A 22,079-nucleotide genomic window follows, 5' to 3' on the forward strand; every position below is an offset into this window, starting at 1 on the left:
AAAGACAGTGTGGTATTTGTTTCCTTGCCCTTTCAGGTTAACTGAAAAAATATTTTTTGATAGTATCTAAATTTCTCATAGAAAACAATTTCTTAAGATAACAAATTATTAGTGCTTACTGAAAACTGTACAGACTGAAAAACTTGAATGGAATGTTTACATATTTTTTATGATAGAAAGTTTCCTATCCTTAGTTTTAGCTACAAAATTATGTTTAATGAATTGATAGGTAGTTTATAACTAAAATGTAGGGTAAGACACCATTTGATAAGTTATTGATTTAATGTTGGTAAAAGCCTCAGTGTATGGCAAAGAAAACACACCCCTGAATTTGTGCAGATGTTTTTATTGTGATAGATCTATTATTCAGCTATTAGAAGATAAATGACTGATCTTTCCTATATTCCATGCCTCGAGAAAATTGAAATAAGAAGGGGAATATCATTTGAGCTGTATGATTAGGGCAGGTTGGATGGCCATTAATTTAAGGAAGAAAATCTTGGCAGCATTGGGCAACTTACACCATATTATCAATCAAACCTTGATGCACTTCTTGTGATGACCCAGCATTCTCAGGTTTTTGCAGTGTTAATTAGAATTCATGACAAAATAGATGCAAGGAAACATTTTGTACCCTTCATAATTTTATAGAAAATTTATTGTTATTAGAGGAACCATTTGCTTAGTGTGATTTTTTTCATTACCAGCTTGTCAACTAGCATAGATAATCTAGAGAAAATATGAACTCTATAGATAGGGTGTCACTTTTGTTGATGGTTCATGTAGTTTACCTTGGAGCACAGCTAATGGCTGAAGTTCATAGCAACAGCACAGAAAAACATGGCAACCAAGGGGAGATAAATGAACCATGCTTATTGCTTTAATATAAAAAATACATAAATGGAAAACTGCATTTGAATTTGATGAGCTCATTGCTAGATTTGTTGGAGTGATTTATTTTTCCCCTTATATGAAAAGCTACTATTGACATAGTGAGATGGAAATTAACTGTCTGTTTTTTGGAAACCAATATTTTTGGTGTTAAAATCTGAGTAGATCATTTTATTTTAATTCTGAATGTTTTATAGAATATTGAACATTTAATAGACCAATATTATAAATTCTTCCGTTAGTGGTTAGCTTAGAGTCAGATTGTTTCAAAACATTATATAATGAAGTAAGTATCTAAAATGGTCAGTTTTATTGTGTGAAAGTACTCTCTGTAATCTATTGGTTTTAGTGTTTCCTTAGGCTTATTTGTACTTAAGTAGGTATTTTGTTTTTTGAATATTTTATTAATGCTTTGCAGTTGTGTACTTAAAGTTCTTGGTTTAATAGGTTTAATAAATTTAATATGTAGTAATTGGCTTTCAATTTAATTTTTTACTATCTACACATTTGGTAGAAGTTAATTCCTACGTGTAGAAGGAAAAAAACCTTGATTTTTTTAGATAGTACCTTTATAATTTAAATTCTAGTTCAATTGAATAAGTTATTCTTAGTGGTTCCTGATTTTTGTATTTTAACAATCATTATCCATTGATATAATTAAATATGAGTATTAGATTGATATATATAATATTATCCATTGATATAATTAAATATGAGTCTTAGATTGATACATATATATATATATAATATTAAAACAAATAGTAACTTATTCTGTAGTTTGGTGTCAAACTTAGTTGTTTTAAAAGATTTGACATTATATTCTTTTCAATCTTATAGAAATGATTATTACAGAACATTATTTCTGAAGTTTTGTAGAAGACATCAAATGTGAAGTTGAAAACGTGTACTTAACTTCCTTTTCGTATCAATAACAAATAGAAAATTATTCGTGTAATACATTTTTATTTAGTTCACACAAATAATCAATTCTTTGTTTTTTCGATTGAGGTGCATACATGCTGGGACCAGCAGGCACCAGTACTTGGGCAGGGCTGGAGTCAATAAATGCAGCTTCACGTTTATACTGATTGGTAATTCATAAAATCCCCACAGGACCTGAAACTTGTTTAGCATAATAGCAAGTCTATATTCTGAGCTGTTTTCTTCCAGTTGTATTGTTGGTTGCATATTAATAAACTAAATGTCAGCCAAGTAGAAGAGACAAACACTCAAAATATGAATATCATTGTATCTAATATTTTTCAAAAAGTACCATTTCAGTAAGTTATATTTCGATTTAATTGCTTATTTTAAGCCATTGGGGAAATTTTAGACACTAAAATGAAGATCCCTAGTGTTCAGACAGAGTATGATATTAATTTGTTTTTTCAGATCTGTATTATATTGTTGGCTAACTGTATAATATACATCAGCAATATAGATATATATAAATATATAGAACATTTGTTTGTACATTAAATATTCTGTTTATTTTGTATCTTAATACTAAATTTATCTTAGATTTATAAAAGCATGATAATCCAAAGATTAGTGATTAAGGTTCACTAATTGGTTTTGGGGAAAGCCACTTTTTGTTGGTAATATATTATTCCAGTTTACACACAGTGTTATACAAGTAATACTGATATACCCAAATTTCAGTCAGCATGTTTTCTATGAAAATAAATTATATTGGTGAAAGCACATTGATTAAGATATGTGAGATTTGGAGGAGTTTTTGTACTAAAAATATTTATTAATTTGTTTTATAATACAAATTCATATTGTCATTTTCATTTTAAACTGACACAATGTGATCTTTGTTATTGCCTTGATTGTTTTTCTAAATATTGTTACAAACTAAGAAAAGAATCTGAAAATTTAGGTAACCTTTGAAAAGAATAATTTAATGATAAGTGTTTAATCCATGTGTAAATAATTTATTTCAATTTCTCTTGATAAAATAAAAAATCATAATCTTTTTTCAAGAAAGGATTTGTTTTCCAGATAAGTTACAAGTATTAAAATTATTGAGGTCATGTTACTGTAAAATTTATATTCACACATAAGCATCTGTTTTAATTGCATGGCTAACTACTTTATCGATTATCATAGCACTGTTTATATCACTGTAACACCTGAGTTGGGTCTTTGATGGGCAGAAAATATTTTTTAACAAGTTACTATTTCTTTCTTTTATAGTTGGTAGCTGGCAGTGTTGTGATGGCTTTTGAAGAAGTATGTCCTGATAGAATAGATCTGATTCACAAGAATTACCGCAAACTATGTAACTTACTGGTGGATGTAGAAGAATGGGGACAGGTTGTCATAATCCATATGCTAACTCGCTATGCTCGTACACAGTTTGTCAGTCCTTGGAAGGAGGTAAGTGCTGAATAATCTTCCTCTTAAAACATACAATGAATTGATAATTTTTGTAAAGTGTGTGCAACAAATTTAGAATAATGTGAAATATAGAAAGTTACATGTTTTATGAGGACTTAGTTTTTCTTTTTTTTTTTTTAACAAAAGGAAACCAAAATAAAAATGCAAGAATTTGTTCATTGCTTGGTAGTGATTGTACATAATGTCTGTATGTAAGATTGTATATAATGCATTGTATGTAAGATGTAGTACATAAACTTTTAGTGTGATACCTGGTCAAAGGTCCTTAGGATACAATACTTACAGTGACATTGTCAATCCACAAATTTTTGTTGTTGTTTCAAGTTACCTGCACATCATTGAGCACCAGCTATTTCAGGTACTATTGTCAATTTGGTGGGCTGTGAGACTGAAATATAAATTACCCAAAAGATAATTCTTGCTTTCATAGATGAATATTGTTAAGTTTTAAAACTGGTCTGAATTTTATATTTCTAAAACAATTGTATTTTTCTTTTCATTTGTATTTGGTAGTATTTTAGTAAAATTAATATATATGCCTTAAAGTGAAGGTGTTTTCTTTGGCAGATGAACATTTTAGAAAATTTTATTTTTTTCATATTTTGTAATTGAGCCCATTATGTATTTCAGAATGAAATGTAAATTTTGACTTTGTGTAAAAAAATTCTTTTTTAAAATATATTTTTATTTTCTTAAATTTTTTTTATTGTAAAGGTGATATGGAGAGGGGTTACAGTTACACCAGAAATTCTTAACTATTACAAGATAGCACACTCATCTTTTGGTGTCGTTTTAAAATGTAGTATTCTAAACTTTAAAATGAGTTGTGTAAAAAGTAAAATTTCAATTATATTAAGATGATTTATTTTCAAACTAACAGGCTTTAGTGCTCAGTATATCTCTTTTGTTAAATTGAAAAATAAGGTGAGAAAAAGTGCATAAAATTGGGGAAAAAACCTTTCATAATATATGCTTCAGGTGACACATCAAGCTTGGAAATAATTAGGAAAGGTTTCATTGCTTTTATCATATTGACTTAATATTTGCCACCATTAAACACATTTAGCATATATCTTCCTTCTTAATTTTTATGTAACTATTTTGGATTATATACGGTAGATTTAGCTTTGGAAGTTGGTAAACTGAATCACAAGCTGGATTTGATCATAGCTGGAAGGAACTGAGAAGTATGAGCCCTTTATATCTCCTTTCTGATTCATATATGATGCTAAAATACATGCTGTGTAGAAAAGAATGGCTAGAATTATTACAAAATAGAAAGGCAAGGTGAAACAGTACTTTAGAGAGCCTGGGCTGAGTTGTTGCCATCTTTTTACCACCAGTGCTTGAGTGTGTTGTTCATGAAATCAGTGGAAAAGAAATACCTCCATTTTAGCACATCATTCTCTTTCATGTACAAGCAAAGTCACTCACTACAAATGCTATATGAATATCACTTTATCACAAATTTAGAGCCATTTTGCCTTGAAGAAAAACAATTTGCTAGTGTGGGAAAGCAGTGACACTAAAATAATATACTATCTTAAAATTTATTTGAAATTAAAAGTTAATTGTCAGACTAAATTAAAGTGAATTTAACAATTTCTTTTTCCAGTGCAAGGAAATGTGACAAATAATACTGTAATACTTAACACCTTATTATTTCTTAGCATTGGTTATTGAACTCAGAGCCTTATATATACAGCATGAAGGTTCTATCACTTGAGCCACAACACTTGAGCCCTTTTGTTTATATTTCGTTTTTTAAATAAAGTCTTGCCAGCTTTTCTAGGGCTGGCCTTGAACTTTCAGTACTCCTGCCTCTGTCTCCCAAGTAACTGGAATTACAGATGTTAACCACCTTACTCTGCTATTTTGTCACACATTCTTGATCATGTTATTTGAGATTGTGAGTTTTTTTGAAGGTTTTTTTTTTTTGTGGTACTGGAGTGTGCACTTAGGGCTCCCTGCTTCGGTAGGTAGGCACATTTTTAGCCACATCCTCAGCCTGTTTTGCTTTAATTAACTTTTGGATAAGGTCTCACATTTTATTGACTGCGCAGGCCTCCAACCACAATTCTACTTATGTCACTGCCTACCTGGGATCATAGGCATCGGCCACCATACCCAGGATTTTACTGATTGAGATATGGAAATGGGAAGATCTCAAGAAATTTGTGCCTGGGCTGGATCCTCCACTTCCCACTGGATCTCTACTTCCCAAGTAGCTGGAATTACAGGAGTACACACCCCTACTCAGACTATAGATAGATTTTTTCATACCTATTTAACAGATCAAGAAACCGAGGCATGCAGACTTTTTGGGATGGTATGAGGTTTGAACTCAAGAGATCTGTATTTGCTAGGTGAGTGATCTAATCCTTGAACCACATACTCCCAATCCCAAAGGCGTAACAATTTTGCTAATTAAGATAACATTGCTTATTCAAGTTGAAGCCAGAAACAGATACCTGATAGTCAGGGCAGCATTCTTTTCTTTATATAGTACCTCAGAATGTTTAAACTTAAAATGTTTTTTGTTATTTTCATTAGTTTTTGTGTTTGCTTATTGTGCTTCTTTCAAAACAAACTTCAGAGCCCAAGTCTACCGTGCTCATACATTGCAATTAGACAAGAACTATAATTAAATTTGCTTTTCAAAGAGAAAGATCATGTTTCTCTTGGAATTTTCAAAAACGTTTGTTGATGTTGATATGCTTGAAGGGTAGCAAAGTAGTTTCTTTGAGGAATTGAAAATTAGTAGCAGTACTCTTTGAGATGAGCTGATATATATGCTTTTGTCAATAAGTTCTCAAATGAACATATCATATACAAACAAGCTTCTTCAGGGCAGAAGAGATTTTTAATTTAGTTTATTTGCATCATTATAGATTAGTATTTAGGCTGTTTATATGTAAATGTATGATTTGAGGAACAATTAAGTGTTGACAAAGTAGATAGCAGTCATATCAATTGCAGTACATTTTCCATAATTTTTCTAACTGACATCTTTGATGATGAATAGTGGATGCCAAGTCAAAGCCGATTATCCTCTGCACTAGGAATTCATGGGGCTGTCAGGGAGAAGACCGATTGACTTTAAATTTACATATTAATGAGAAGATTTGTTAAGAGGGTGCTTGACTATAGAAAATAACAGTGTATTTATAGGGCACGACATTTTATAAATAAAGCTGATGCAGGAAAATGGAAATTAAACCTTTTAGGTTAATAAATTCAAGAGACTGACAGAATGCATATTTGCATTTTTATTTTTTAGAATTTACCTTACTCTTTGCAGTCTTTGTCGGGTTATTTCTTATTCCAGGTCAAGTTTTGTATTATTTTTCAAGGATGTAAAATTACTTATTTTCTTTTTTTAAGAGTATTATGGGCATAAGTACAAACACTGAAGTTGCTTTTGTAAAAATAACGGAGCTTGGAAAATAAACATAAAACAAAGTAGATTATTTGTTTATTTATCTTATTGTTTGTACAAAAGGACTGCAATTCCTTAAGTCAGGTTATGCTTCTTGGTCAGTGTTAGCCCTTCAAAACAAAGTAAATTTTAAGAGAGGAAAAAAACCAGACCTTCCTACCCTCAACTCCAAACCCTGTTCTGGCATTAGTTATAAACAGGAATAAAATTGACTTTGGTCCTGACAAGAATGGATTTAATATTACAAATTTAGTTCTTTGATATTGATCTGGAAGATGGCAATTTTCCAAGAATTTCCATAGTATTTTGGAACTTTAAGCATTGTTGCTTTTTAGAATATGAATCCATTTAATAAAGTTCTGGTTGGTAATAGTAGTCATGCCATTTGAAATTTGAGTGATTAATTTACTTATGTATTTGGTCTTTTTTTTTTGTGCCAGTCGTGGTACTGAAACTCTGACACTGTCCCTGAGTTTTTTTGCTCAAGGCTAGCACTCTATCACTTGAGCTACAGCTCCACTTCGAGCATTTTGGTAGTTCTGTTGGAGTCTCAAGGACTTTCTTAACTAGGCTGGCTTTGAACCTCAATCCTCAGCTCTCAGTCTCCTGAGTAGCTAGGATTACAGGTATGAGCCACTGTCATCAGGGTTTTTGTCTCTTTTTATGTCAATTATGAGCCACTGTCATCAGGGTTTTTGTCTCTTTTTATGTTTCTTTTTGTCTGTTTTTATAAAACTGTATGTAGGTTTAACAAAGGTCAAAATTTAGATTTGTTTACATTTTTAATAAGCCCACAAGTTGTTTTGGATGTAGTTAGAAAATAGCTAATTCAAATGCAAAATTCATTTATTTATATAGTTCTTGATAAACAATTTTTTATAAGTTAAAATGTGTTCCAAGGAAGTGCTTCATGGCCTCCACATCCAGGTTTTGACTTAAATTGGAGATTATCAACTTTTAGTTTTCTTTGCAGGCTAATTTATTTTTCCTTTAAAAATTGTATTATATTTTATAAATAGACTATTAGTAGATTTGACCATCTTGTGGAACTACTTAAAACCAAAATGCTGAGGAATTATAATAGAATCTGGTTATTTGTGTAAACAAAATCAGTTTGTTATTCTTTCTTGCAGGCACCTGTTGACAAAGAGTTTAGGATTCATGAGCTGATATTAAAAGTCTTTTCCTCTCCTTGATTAGAAAGCACTTAAAAGAGACTCCTTATTCTTTGTGTTCATCATTTGTTCTTGATTGCAGTTTTAAAAACTCATCAAATTCCTTTTTATGAAGTTATTTTTAATATTTTTCAAGTAGTATGAACATGGAATTTTTAAAGTTCAATAATATGACAAGACTTATTTTTCTGTTGCAGTCTTCTCCATGCTGGAAGTTAGCTCCCTGAAATTCTTTCAGCTTTTATGTGTTTGTGTTTATATAGTTTCTCTATTTCTAGGTAATATACAATATTACTGATTTATTTATTTTCTGCTTTAGCAATTTCAGATATTATATATTAATTTCCTCTTATAGAAATAGAAAACTGTGTTCTTTTCTGTAGTTGTGGTTCCATCTTCACTTTTTCTTCAACCTAACCAGTCTCTCATGCTGCTTATAGTACAGTTCTCCTGTGTTTGAAATTTTCAATTTTCTAAAAGCGAAAATACGTTGATTTGATCTTTTTTGCTTTTTTGTCAGTACTTGAGTTTTGAGCCCAGGGCTTTGGACTTACCAGATAGAACCTGTACCTCTTGAACCTATCCCTGTCCTCCTAGCTCCTCCATTTTTATTCAAGAATGTTTGTTTGCTCAAAATACACTTAAGCTTTTTCTTGCTACAATTTTAACATTTACTTTAATACGTCATTTCATCTTGTTCTGGTCTCCATTTTTTTTTTTCATCAGAAGTTAATTGCAATCATTGTTTCTTTGTATGTAATTTTTTTTTTTTTTGGTCCGGTCGTGGGGCCTGAACTCTGGACCTGGGAACTGTTCCTCAGCTCTTCAGCTCAAGGCTAGCTCTCTATCACTTGAGCCACAGTGCCAGTTCCAGCTTTTTTCTTTTTGCTTATGTGGTGCTGAGGAATCGAACCCAGGGCCTCACGCATGTAAGGCAAGTGCTCTACCACTGAACCACCTTCCCAGCCCCAATTTTTTTTTTTTTTTGTATGTGTGTACCAGTCTCGGGGCTTGAACTCAGGGCTTGAGTACCATCCCTGAGATTTTTCATTCACGGCTAGTGCTATACCACTTGAGCCACAGCTCCACTGTGGTTTTTTGGTGGTTAATTGGAGATAAGAAACACATAGATTTTCCTGCTCAGGCTGGATTTGAACCATGATCCTCAGATCTCAGCCTCCTCAGTAGCTAGGATTAATAGGTGTGAGCTACCACTGCCTGGCTTATAATATGTTTTTTATATTGATTTACTTTTACAATTCTGTTTTGATCTCAGAATTTGGCTTGATCTGTATTTGTCTACTTTTCTTTCTATTTGTCTTGCTTGGGGGTTTGATTAGTTTTTCTGGATGTGTAACTTTCTTTGTGTTAAAATACTTAAAGTGTATTTAAAATTGTTGTTTTGTCAGGTATTTGTCCTGCCTCATTACTCTTTCTTCTTATTTTGTGACTTAGTTATAAGTGTTCATTTGTCTGTGAGACTACTCTTTTTTTTCCTCCCAGTTTTTTTCTTCAGTGTTCTGATTAAATAATTGTCTATTAGTCTCCATTCAAGTTTTTTGACTGTTTTGTAGCCTCCCTTTATCTGTTAAACCCTTCCAGGATAGTTTTATTTTAAACATTGTGTTTTTCAGCCAACTCTAGAATTTTAGTTTGTTTCTTGCATATAGTATCTTTTCCTTTTTATGACTCTCTTCCATGTATTCAGTATATATCTGCCTTTAATATTTTGGCTGTCCATTCCATTCAATAGCTGCTTTTTAATTCCTGTCTAGTATTTGCTTCTTGTGTTTTTTGTTTTGTTTTGGTTGGTCTTGGGGCTTGAACTCTGGGCCTGGGCGCTCGCCCTGAGGTTTTCAGCTCAAGTCTAGCCCTCTATCACTTATTTGATCCACAGTACTACTTCCAGTTTTCTGGTGGTTAATTGGAGATAAGAGTCTCATGGACTTTCCTGCTCTGGCTGGCTTTGAACCATGATCTTTAGATCTCAGTCTCCTGAGTAGCTAGGATTACAGGTGTGAACCACCGGTGCCCAGCTTTTTGGGTTGTGTTAAGGTTACTTCCTGATGCTTTTCCCCCCTCTTGAGGACTGTTCATTTTATATTCTTGCTTATGTCCACTAATTTTAAAAAGAATATTCAAGATACTGTCAGTCACATAAAACAATGTTATATTCTTCTGAAATGTATTGATAACTGCTGTGTCAGATATTTTACAGAGTAAATAGAATCTCAATTTTATTTAATTTTGGTTAATACTTTTTCCTAGGCCCTCTAGGGTCTTCCTTACATATGCATAGTTTATTGGTCAGCTAAGGATTCAGTAACCAATGTTGGGTATTTATCTACATTTCCAGAGAGGTTACCTATCTGTGGTTTGCATACCCTTCTGTAATTTTTCCCTAATGTTTTTTTCTGGAGGAGGGGTGAATCCAGAAGCTTGAACTCAGGTCCTTGCACTTGATAGGCAGGTGTCCTACCACTTGAGCCATATCTCCAACCCCAATTTTCAACAAATAAAGAAGCTTGTGTGTGCCTATGAGTATCTCTAAACAAATTTTATTAGACTAGAAACACTAAAGGGAATTTTCAAGAAGAGTCTTAGAGTTCAGAAGAACATATGCTGTACTTATGCTGTGTATCCTAATTGTTGTAATGGTTTGTTTTTTTAATCTGTTTACAATGCAGTATGCCTTTTTTTTTTTTTTTGGTCATGGGACTTGAACTCTGGGCCTAGGCACTAGCCCTGAGCTCTTCAGCTCAAGGCGAGCATATTACCACTTGAGCCACAGCGCCACTTCTGGTTTACTGGTGGTTAATTGGAGGTAAGAGTCTCATGGACTTTCCTCTCCAGGCTGGCTCTGAACTGCGATCCTCATATCTCTGAAGTTGCTAGGATTACAAGCTTGAGAGACCGGCACACGACTGCAGTATAATTTTAATACTCTAAAAGGTATCTAGTCAGTGGAGAATGACTGGTTATTGTAGGGTGACTTTTAAATTTATAAGTGACCAATAGTCCTTTTATTCTCATTTATCAGGAAGTACTTCAGCCTGTGTCACCATTGTTGATTCAATCCAATTTATAAAATTTGTTCTGAAAACTTTCACTTTAGAAAAAATTCAGCTCAGATGGCTGCTGGTAGACCACACCTGTACTCCTAGCTATTTAGGAAGTTGATGACTGAGGATCGTGGTTCAAAGCCAGCTCAGGCAGGAAAGTGTACAAGACTCTTTATCCCTAATTAACTACCAAAAAAGTTGGAAGTAGAGCTGTGGTTCAGCTAGTAAAGTGATAGCCTTGAGCAAAATGGCTCAGGAATAGAGCACAGGCCCTGAGTTCAAGTCCAAGACCAGGACTAAAAGAAAAGCTCATAATGACCTTTGTGAAATATTTCATGGAACTCTATTATTCATGTTTTCTTATATAATATATGTAAAACTATTTTTTGTATGGAAGAACATTTTGGAAATTTTATCTATTAAAATCCATGTAAGTATTAGTATGAGGCTCATAATAACCTTATGTTGTAGTAGTAGTTGTTATCCCTGGTTAGTAGTTAATTTGACATGTTGATTATTTACAATTTGATCACTTCTAGCCATGTTATTAGAGTTAATAATTTGGGGCCAGACTTGACCTTTTTTAATACTTAATTTAGCTGTCGGTTGGTTTTTCTTCCTATAGGCACTAGAAATCTCAAGTAATTTGCTATTATAAATAATTGCTTATAGAATTAGATGCTATATTAGATGCTTTATTCAGAGATTAGTAATATTTAGTATATGTGTGTATATGTATTTGTGAATGTGTTATTTAATCTTCAAAATAATATATTAAAATTATTGCATAGCCTTTTTTTATTTTGAACTGACTTGGAATATAAAATATCTTAGAGAGTTTATACTAGTACTCTCATTTTCTGTGTCCTAAATGTCCTGAGTTCAGCCCCATTTATGCATTTCTTATAATTTAAGAAATTGTCATATATTGTAGTGAAATTATATTACTGCTTTGTGTCATTTTGTGTTCCTTTAATTTCCTTTAAGGAAATTAAATTATCTTGGGATTCCAAGAGAAACAGTATATTAGTCCATATTTTCTTCCAATATTTTGTTTGTCTATTGGTTTTTAAGACCGTTTAAAAACTCAAATCAGGGCTTAGTGGTAGAGTGCTTACCTAGCGTGCACGAAGCCCTATGTTTGATTCTTTAGTACCCCATAAACAGAAAAAGCCCGAAGTGGTGCTGTGGCTAAAGTAGTAGAGCACTAACATTGAGCAAAAGAAGCTCAGGGATAGCCAGCACCCTGAACCCTGAGTTCAAGTCCCAGGACTGACCAAACAACAACAACAACAAAAACTCATGCAAATCAACAAACAGTGAAATGAAAAAAATAAGCAAGATACATGGGCAAGCATTAAGCACAAAAAAGGATACATATGGCCAATAATCATATTAAAAGATACTTAACATCATTATTAAGAAAATAAAAGCTAGGACCCTAAGAATTGCATCTTAAATACGTAGAAAAATGAATATTTTTCTGTCAGTATCTGAATTAAATAATACAAATAACTGAATTAAATAATACAAAACTCATTACATTTACAGACTATTGTAAGCTTGTTAAGGGATTACTAGATAATTTCAGTATAAAATGATAGGAGTGGACAAAAGTTGAAGGAGTGGACCGAAATAAAATAAAACACTTAAAAATGTGGTGTGAATACCTTTCTAGGTAGAGTGATTTTATTTAAAAATTTTTAAAATGAGTTTACATTTGTTATACAGGATAGGATTGCAATGTGATATTTTCAGACATGCTTACAAATGTATTCTATTCAGTCTCACCCCTTACTTCATTTTATCTTCCCTCTCTCCTAAAACAATTGCCACAAATTTCGTTATTCTGTTTTCATACATATTCATTTATCATCCTCTCTGTTATCCAACTTACTTCCATTAATACCCACCCACCAAGAGCCTATTTCTCTTTGTATTATAAAAATTCTCAATAAGGATTTGACTAGGGTAGAGAACTCTTAAGAGTTTGTGTCTTTATGGCAGAAAAAGAAAAAAAATGAATTTAGAAAACAGGTAAAGGTTTATAGATACAATTCAAATATTTACTGAAGAAAAAAACCCAGTGTCCCATTTTCTATCTCAACTCAGTAACAACCTTAATGATAGCAGCCAGGTCCACAGTTGGGCTTCTGGTACTGAAAGAACATAGTAGACCTAATTTTCAACAAGTTAGATTTCTGTTTTAACCTGTTTGGGGGATCCATAGTCCAAAGTGTGTCTTTTGTTTAAATTGAGAAAAGGATATATATGCTTTTGTTTCAATTGGAAGTCCCTCAGGGCCAACAATCTAGTGATGGCACCCCTCCCCCAATCCTCCTAACAAGAATAAACAGTAAACATACCAGAAACATAGAAGGAAACCTAGAGAATAAAGTAGTTTGGAGAGTTTGATAGGCTCCTATGAGTACTAAGGAATCTAGAAAGCCCATTTTGTGTCTAGGGTTAGACTAGAATAAGAACTTGTAAAAACTAGGTAAGAATTTGAGTTTCACCTCTGCCTGATGTTAAAGATTGACTTAAAAGGTAAAAACTAGATAAGAATTTGAGTTTTACTTCTGCCTGATGTTAAAAGATTGACTTAAGAGGAAGGGAAGAAATGATTAAGGCGAGTTACAAATGGCCCATCCAAGTGTTATACAGACTACATAGCTATTTTTTCCCTCCTATATTATAAGGAAATGTTGTGAAATCATGAGTTGGAGAAAAAGATAAGAGAAGAATAAAAACTCAGTGGCCACAGGTAACAAAGGGTAGCCTTTCAAAAATGGTGTAGAAATATCTGTTAACATGCAAAAAAGTAAAACAATATCAATAACGAAAACTTTGAGGAGGTGGAATCTGAGTAATAAGTTACAATAAATATTCAAAATGTTTATTTTTCCTCAAAAAATTAGGAAGTATGCAAAGAAACTTTGGTCTATTAAGGGAAAAAAGACATCAATGGGAACTATACCTGAAGAAATCCATAAATTTTAAGTTTTCTAGTCAAAGACTTAAAATCAATTTTCCTAAGTCTACTTGAGTAACTCAGTGAAATAAGAATAATCTCTGTCAGTAAAAATAGAGAAATTACACAAAGGGAAGAAACAAATTTTATAGCTTCAAAGTTGAGTGTCAAAAATGAAACGTTCAAACCGGGCGCTGGTGGCTCACACCTATAATCCTAGCTACTCAGGAGGCTGAGATCTGAGGATCATGGTTCAAAGCCAGCTGGGCAGGAAAGTCCGTGAGACTTTTACCTCCAGTTAACTACCAGAAAACTGGAAATGGCACTGTGGCTCAAATGGTAGATTGCTTACCTTGAGCTGAAGAGCTCAGGAACAGTGCCCAGGCCTAGAGTTCAAGCATCACAACATCACAACTGCCAAAAAAGTGAAAGAAAGAGAGAGAGAGAGAGAGAGAGAGAGAGAGAGAGAGAGAGAGAAAGAGAGGGAGGGAAAGAAAGAGTGAAAGAAAGGAAAGAAAGAAAGAAGAAAGAAACATTTACTAATAGGGTCCAGTGACAGATTTGAATAAGCAGAAAAATTTGTGAGCTTGAATGTAGTTCAGTTGAGATTATCTAGTCTGAAAAGCACAAAGTATGATGTAAAAATGAAAAGAACATGCTGTTAAAGTTTGTGGGATACTCTCAAGTCTATACATCATGTATATTCCAGAAGGAAGGGAGAAAAAAGTGGAAAGAACATACCGAATATCTGAAATGAAAATGACTAAAAAGTTCTTAATTGTGATGGAAAACACTTTATGTAAACTCATATATACTAATGCATATGTCTTCTTTATAGATCATTCTGTTAACTTGAAGTGACTGTCTTTATCTTTTCTGAATGATTTTGGCTTTAAGTCTATTTTATCTGATCTAAGTATGGCAACTTCTTCCTGCTTTGGGGTTCTTTTTCAATTCTTTCACACTAAGACTGTTTGTTTTTCTCAGTGGGATGGCTTTCTTATAGACAACAAATAGTTGAATATTGTTTTTTGAACTAAGCTGCCATTCTGTGTCTTTGATTGGAGAATCAAGCCTATTTAATATTAATATTGAGAGGTATTTTCTGTTATGTATTACCTATCCTTCTAATAGGGCTTGTACTTTCTTGTATTTTTCTGTTCAATTTTGTTCTCTTGTGGGTAGGATTCCATAAGGATATTTTGCAGTGCTAGTCTAGTAGTCATGAATTCCTTTAGCTGTTTTTAGTCATGGAAAATTTATTTCTCCATCAATCCTGAAGAATAGCTTCATTGAGTACAGTAGTCTAGGTTGGCAGTTGTCTTTCAGGGATTATTTAAATTCTTTATTATTATATTTTTTAATCCCCATTAGGTGAGCAGATTGGTTTCAATTAAACATATAAGTTTGTGAGTAGACTGCATCTTGATCAGTGTCATTCATTATTCCCTTCCAACTCTTCCAATCCTACCCACCCCTTTAGGACTTGAATTCTTACATTAATGTCTTTTGTTTCTAAATCTCCTATTACTCTAATGGTCTTGCCATTGTAAATTACTGGTCTCCTCTCTTTTTCAGGTCAGTAATCTTTTTTTTTTTGTCAGTCATGGGCCTGAACTCTGGGCCTGGGCTCTGTCCCTCAGCTCTTGAGCTCAAGGCTAGTGCTCTACCACTTGAGCCACAGCACCACTTCTGGCTTCTTTTTCTGCTTATGTGGTGCTGAGGAATCGAACCCAGGGTCTCATGCATGCAAAGCAAGCACTCTACCACTGAGCCACCTTCCCAGCCCTGTAATCTTTTTTATACTGTATTTTCAGTATTTTTAATATGTGTAGTAGTATTGTCTAACCTTATCTGTTAGGAGTTCTGTAAACTTCTGTTACTTGATGATTATTCTCTTTGTCAGCTTTGAGAAGTTTTCTGCAATTATGTATTGAATAGATTCTCATTGCCTTTAGTTTTTATTTCCTCTATTCCAAACCTTTTTACAGAGTCTAAGAGGTTTTATATGTTCCATTGGCATCTTCTAAGTATTATTTCAGTGCCTTTAAATGGTTGATTTAATTCCTTTGCTTAAAAAAAAATCAGCTCTGATGGTCTGTTTTCAACTTCTTCTGTTCTATTATTCAATTCTATCACCAGTTTTATATTTTGTCTATTGTGTTCTTCATTTCCTGGAATTTTTTTCCTTTTTTATGATTTCTATATGGTTGTTTAATTCTTTTATCATATTCTGCATTTTTTTACTTTATTCATATTTGTATTCTTTTTGTTACTTTCATTTCTGTTATTGTTTGTCCAGAATATTTCCTTTATTTCATTAACCATTCTGATCATTGTTTTATTTAGGTCATTGTTCGAAATTTCTTTCTGCTCAGTCTCATTTAAGTCATTGTGAGTATGTTTATGTATGAAATTTTAGATCAAATCATGAGGGTGATACCTTTATGATAAGGTAAAGACATACTACCTATCTTCCTCCCCTTCCTTCCCACAAAGTAAACCATTTGTATTTGTAAATAGATGATGAGTCCAAGTAAACTACCACTGAGGAAAAACCCAGGAATGAAGTCTTATACGAATAGGTCAGTGACTATGGATGTTTGATTCATTTTTCCAATAATGCTGCCTACTCAACTTCCACAAGAACATACTGCCTTTAAACAAATCTATACGTGTGTGTTTGTGTGTGTGCCAGCCCTGGGGCTTGAACTCAGAACCTGTGTGCTGTCCACAAGCTATTTTGCTCAAGGCTAGTACTCTACCACTTGAGCCATAGCTCTACTGTAAGCTTTTTGGTGGTTAATTGGAGATAAGAGTCTCACACTTTCCTGCCCAGGCTGGTTTCAACCACAATCCTCAGATCTCAGACTCCTGATACCTAGGATTGTCTGTAAGAACCACTGTCACTTGGATGCAATTTTTACTTTATCACTTCAAATATGAACATTTACTTTGCTTTTTGGGCCTAAGCAGGTTTTTTGGAATCATATTTCCACAAAAACAAAGGGCAAGAGAACACTTAGCAAATGGCACAACAATTTAAGCACAAGAGATAAAAATGTAGGAATGACAGACAGCTTATTCATATCAACTGAGCTACAAAATGCGTATTTAGGAGTTTAAAATCTTTGTTTTTGAACTTAAAAAATTTATTTATTACTAATTTTTTAACTATTTTTTTAACTATTCTTGGTCAAAACCGTGTAATAAATCAGAAGTAAAGTGGAGCTTATTATTGCATTCATACTCTTTTAAATGAAGTGAGGGTAGGAAAATATAGCTACAAGAAATACCAACTTAAAATGTTTAGAAGCAAATCCCTAGGGTTTTAAAAAAAACCTGTATAATCAAAACATTTATAAGCAAACCACTTTACCTTCACCAATTCTAAAATATTCCTATATTTAAATTAAAGGATATATTTAAGTCATTAGAAAAAGCTGCAGAAGTACTTAAGAAATGTGAGACCAAAGAATGATCCTCTTAGGAAAGGATCACAAAGGCTCAACAGCTATGTGCATATGATCATATAAAATGATATTTATCAAAATGAACTCCAAGGAATGGAAACAAAAGGATTTTTTAAATCTTTTGTTGCTGTTTTGATTTCTGTCCCTTTTGTTTTGTATATAACTTTGTTTGTTTGGGGGAGGGTAAAAGGGAGCACAGAAATAGTGGGACAAATGAACTAATGCAGCATTGATACTCACTAGACACTGTTAAAAATGAACTATATACAACTTGTGAGGGGAGGAGTTGGGAAGGAAAAACATAGAAGGTGAGGGAAGGGGTGACACTGTTTGAAAAGAAATGTATGCATTACTTAACTTGTGTAACTGTAACCTCTCTGTGTACATCACCTTTACAATAACAATAAAAATTAAAAAAATTTAAAAAAGATATCTGAAGACTGACATCACACTTGCAAACCCAACACTCAAGACGCAGAGTCAGGTTGGAGTTACTGGCCAGTCTGGGATACCTAATGAGACCTTGTTTCAAACCCCTTCCAAATGAAGACATATGAAAATGATCAATAGACACCAAGGAAAAGCACAAAAGGCCAGCTGTTTCCCTCCTAGAGAAGGGAAGACATGTCCACACAGTGATTTGAGAGCCTAGAGACCAAAGTAGCTCCACTTCTGTGGGTACACAGAAGTGTCAGAGCTTCAGCATAAACAAAGGGTACCCTGTTGACTATTAGAGAGAAGACAAAGAGACAGATAGGGAGCCAGTGAGTGTGTAAAAAGGGCTTGTGTTTCTAACAAATATACAACTTAAAATGTTAGGATTTCTATGTTTTGCTATGAAAATTTCCTCTCAGAAAAGGAATAATAAACAGTTCAACATTAATGAATATCAATACTGATGGGTGACATTTGTTGATTTTGAATTGTACTTCAAAAGGCATGGAAAAATTCAGATAAACTAATATGTTAATACAGGAATATACTGGTTTTTCCATTTTTAAGGCTGATTTTGCCAGAGGTGGACTTGATTGACCAAACTCAGAATATGATTTTTGTGCTGCCTTTTGTACCCCATGGTTTCTGATGTCAATCTTAAACAGAGGAAGGACAAGATGTTAGGTTGAAAGCAGTTATAATTTTCATTCTGTGAACAACTAGAATCTGGTGACACAAAAACTACCAGATTCTGAGGGGGAAAAGTGTGGAAGAAAAGAGAAACTACAAGAAACTTTTGGGGAAGCAAGAAATTATAGAGAAGTAACCAATGTAGAAGAAAAGTAGCAAGGAGTTTGTAGCAGGTACCTGGTATTCCAGGTTGGGTGCAGGAAAACAGAAAGACAGCAACAAGTAAAAATTAGATGGTCTGCCAAGGGATCTCCAAAATCAGCATAAAAAAATAAACCACAAGCCTTACCACCAGCTCAAGAATTTGGGAGGCTAGGATTCCAGAACTCAGATATTCTATGTCCCCTATATCCCAGAGAAAGTCTCCATCTTGAGAAAGTTTCTTTGGGAGCTCAGAGACAAGGAACAATCAAATGTTAACAACTCATAGGACACTCTGTGATAAAACTTAGTTATAAATTAGATATAGGAAATATGGGAAGCAGGATACATGGACCAGCAGGGAACAACAAAAAATGTTTAAGCCATGGGAAGCTAAGCTTCATCCAGAAGAGAGAGACTAAGAAAATGAATGGGCTACAATACCAGGTGACAGAAGAGTGGGAATTCTTATTAGAGAACCAAGAGCAAAGGCAACAGGAAGGTGACTATAAAGACCATGGTGAAAAAAACTTATGGTCCCCAGTAAAACCAGGTATACTCATAGAACATGTCACTAATATACAGCAGCTCAAAAATGGCTGGTACAGCCAGGCACTGGTGTCTCACACCTGTAATCCTAGCTACTCAGGAGGCTGAGATCTGAGGATTATGGTTCAGTGGTAGCCTGGGCAGCAAAGTCTGTGAGACTCTTATCTCCAGTAAACCACCAGAAAACCGGACGTGGTGCTGTGGCTCAAGCGATAGAGCGTTTGCCTTGAGCTGAAGAGTTCAGGTACAGCGCCAAAGACCAGAGTTCAAGCCCCATCACTGACCCCCCCCCCCCCCAAAAAAAAATGTCTGGTACAACCAAGCATTGTATAGGGGCAGCCACACTTAGCAGTTCCCATTTGAGCCAGATAAAAAGCATCAGCCACCAGCTTGAACTCTGAATATCCTTCTATAATAAAAGGTCTTCTGAGGGAAGCAAAGTACTGTACCCAGGCCTAAAAGTGTTCGCAACTTGAAGAACAGTGCATCTATCTATCTATCTATCTATCTATCTATCTATCTATCTATCTATCTATCCATCTATCCACACACACTTATATGTTAGACATGTAAGAACAATAAAATTCAATAAAATTGTTGCATTTAAGTCTGTCTTTCCTCATTTAGCTATAGTTTTTCTTTTGTTTACCTCAGACAGAGGCAATTTACCATTTAACATCTACATTGTAGTATAGACCTGTTACCTCTCCCATTTAATCTTGCACTTGTAATTCTTCATTTTATCCCAAACCATAATTATTTGAACCTCATTACCTGACTTTTTAGTATTCTCTTTTGAATTGTAATTTCATCCCTTACCCAAAGCCCCTCTTCTGTGCACCCACTTACATCTACAAGTGAAACTTTTCTTTTACTCATACATACTCTTTCCTGCTTTTGCTCCTTACCTAAATTCATACCTGGTAACTAGGTTACCTGAAAACCATTTGTTCTGACATATGTTTGTAGTAATTTGCCTTTTTGTTCTTGTTTTGTGTTTTTGTCTTGTCTGGTTTTCTCTTTTATGTGTGTGTATTATCTTTTTCCCTTCCTAATCACTGGTAATGTCCAGGGTTCTTTGGGGTTTTTCTGTTTTGGAGGGTTTTTTTGGTGTGTGAGTGTATGCCTGCTGAACCCTGTTCTCCAACCAATATAATATTAACAAAATTGTTTTCTACTTACCTCATTCTGTGTTCCTATTAACTTCCCATAATGTGTAAATTCCACCACTTCCCTATCTTTTTTTCTATTTATTTATTTATTTTAAATTATTGCGAAAATACTATACAGAGGGGTTACAATTACATGGCAAGATAGTGAACCACTTACCTATATTATAAAATCAAATACCTAGTACTATTTCAACAATACTACCCCCTCAGTCACCTTCCTACTACCAGTCTAGTTAGTCTTCCTAGACTAAGAAGATACACCTTCCTCCTATATTCATCTAAAAAGATAGAAGCAGTAGTAGAGATTCTACTTCATTAAAATTCAATACAAACCCAAGAACATAGTTTACTGTTCAAGCCTCCTCACCTTGAGTGAGGAGTCCAATAGTGTCTCAAGCACTAAAATAGACTATTTGTAAACAAGCCAGCACACCATCTTAACAAAAACTCAAGAGACCATCAACTGAGAGTGTACAGGAGATTAAAACTTCTACAAATGCTGCACCAAAATGAGCAATTTGCAGTGAAAGTTTGCAAAGTTCATTAATTAACAAGGCAGAACATTTCTCTAAAAAACCAGTAATAGCTGGGCACTGGTGACTCACACTTGTAATCCTACCTACTCAGGAGAATGAGATCTAAGGATCGTGATTTAAAGCCAGCCTAGGCATGAAACTAGTCACCATGAAACTCTTCTCTCCCCCCCCACCCCCATGAACTCTTATCTCCAATAAAAACTATTCAGAAAAGCTGGAAATGGTGTTGTGGCTCAAGTGGTAGAGCACTGACCTTGAACAAAAAAGCTTGACAGCACACAGGCCCCAGGACTGGTCTCTCTCTCTCTCTCTCTCTCTCTCTCTCTCTCTCTCTCTCTCTCACACACACACACACACCACACACACACACACACACACACACACACATTTGTTTAGAAGCAGTATGTTTTTGTGGAAGTTGAGTAGTCAGCATTATTGGAAAAATGAATCAAACATCCATAGTCACTGAACTATACATATAAGCCTTCATTCCTGGGTTTTCCTCAGTGGTGGTTTCCTTAAACTCATGTATTTACAGACACAAAGGATTTTCTTTGTATTGTGTATGTGTGTGTGTGGGGGGGTAGTATGTCCTTACCTTGAGCGCCTTGTAATTTGATCTAAAATTTCATACATACACATACTTACATGTTTGATTTAAGTATTATAATCCTTGTAGGATTATAAAAGCTACATTGATTTACCCCCTTTTCTCCAGAATGTTCACAAGTATTTGTTTTAAAATGGTTTGTGTTTGGTTTTTTTGTGCTGGTCCTAGGGCTTGAACTCAGGGCCAGGACTCTGTCCTGAGCTTATTTTGCTCAAGGCTAGCACTCTACCACTTGAGCCACAGCTCCACTTCTGGCTTTTTTGGTAGTTTATTGGAGATAAGATCCTCCTGGACTTTTCCTGCTTGGGCTGGCTTTGAACCACCATCTGCTCAGTCTCCTGAGTACCTAGGATTACAGGTGTGAGAGACTGGCATAAAGGAGAATTATAAATTTATCAATTTCACATTAATACATACCTACTTTCCTGTCTGTAACAATCTCCCTTTTTCTGAGATTAGAGTAAGGAAAGAATGAACATATGAAGAATCATTAGTTCTACTTAGAATAGTGTAAACTTTGTTTTTTTTA

At 34.0% G+C, this 22,079-nt stretch overlaps 1 protein-coding gene across 1 annotated transcript in view; it reads left to right on the forward strand.

The window, feature by feature from the left end:
- The window catches only part of Ap3b1 (adaptor related protein complex 3 subunit beta 1), a 226,083-nt gene that overhangs the window by 48,821 nt on the left and 155,183 nt on the right, over nucleotides 1-22,079 (forward strand). The window contains exon 7 of the mRNA XM_042690763.1: nucleotides 3,094-3,276. Within this exon, the coding sequence (XP_042546697.1) occupies nucleotides 3,094-3,276 (183 nt within the window). The remainder of the gene's footprint in view (nucleotides 1-3,093; nucleotides 3,277-22,079) is intronic.

This window comes from Dipodomys spectabilis, unplaced genomic scaffold, assembly GCF_019054845.1.
Source record: "Dipodomys spectabilis isolate Male_0828 unplaced genomic scaffold, ASM1905484v1 ptg000140l, whole genome shotgun sequence".
NCBI lineage: Eukaryota > Metazoa > Chordata > Mammalia > Rodentia > Heteromyidae > Dipodomys > Dipodomys spectabilis.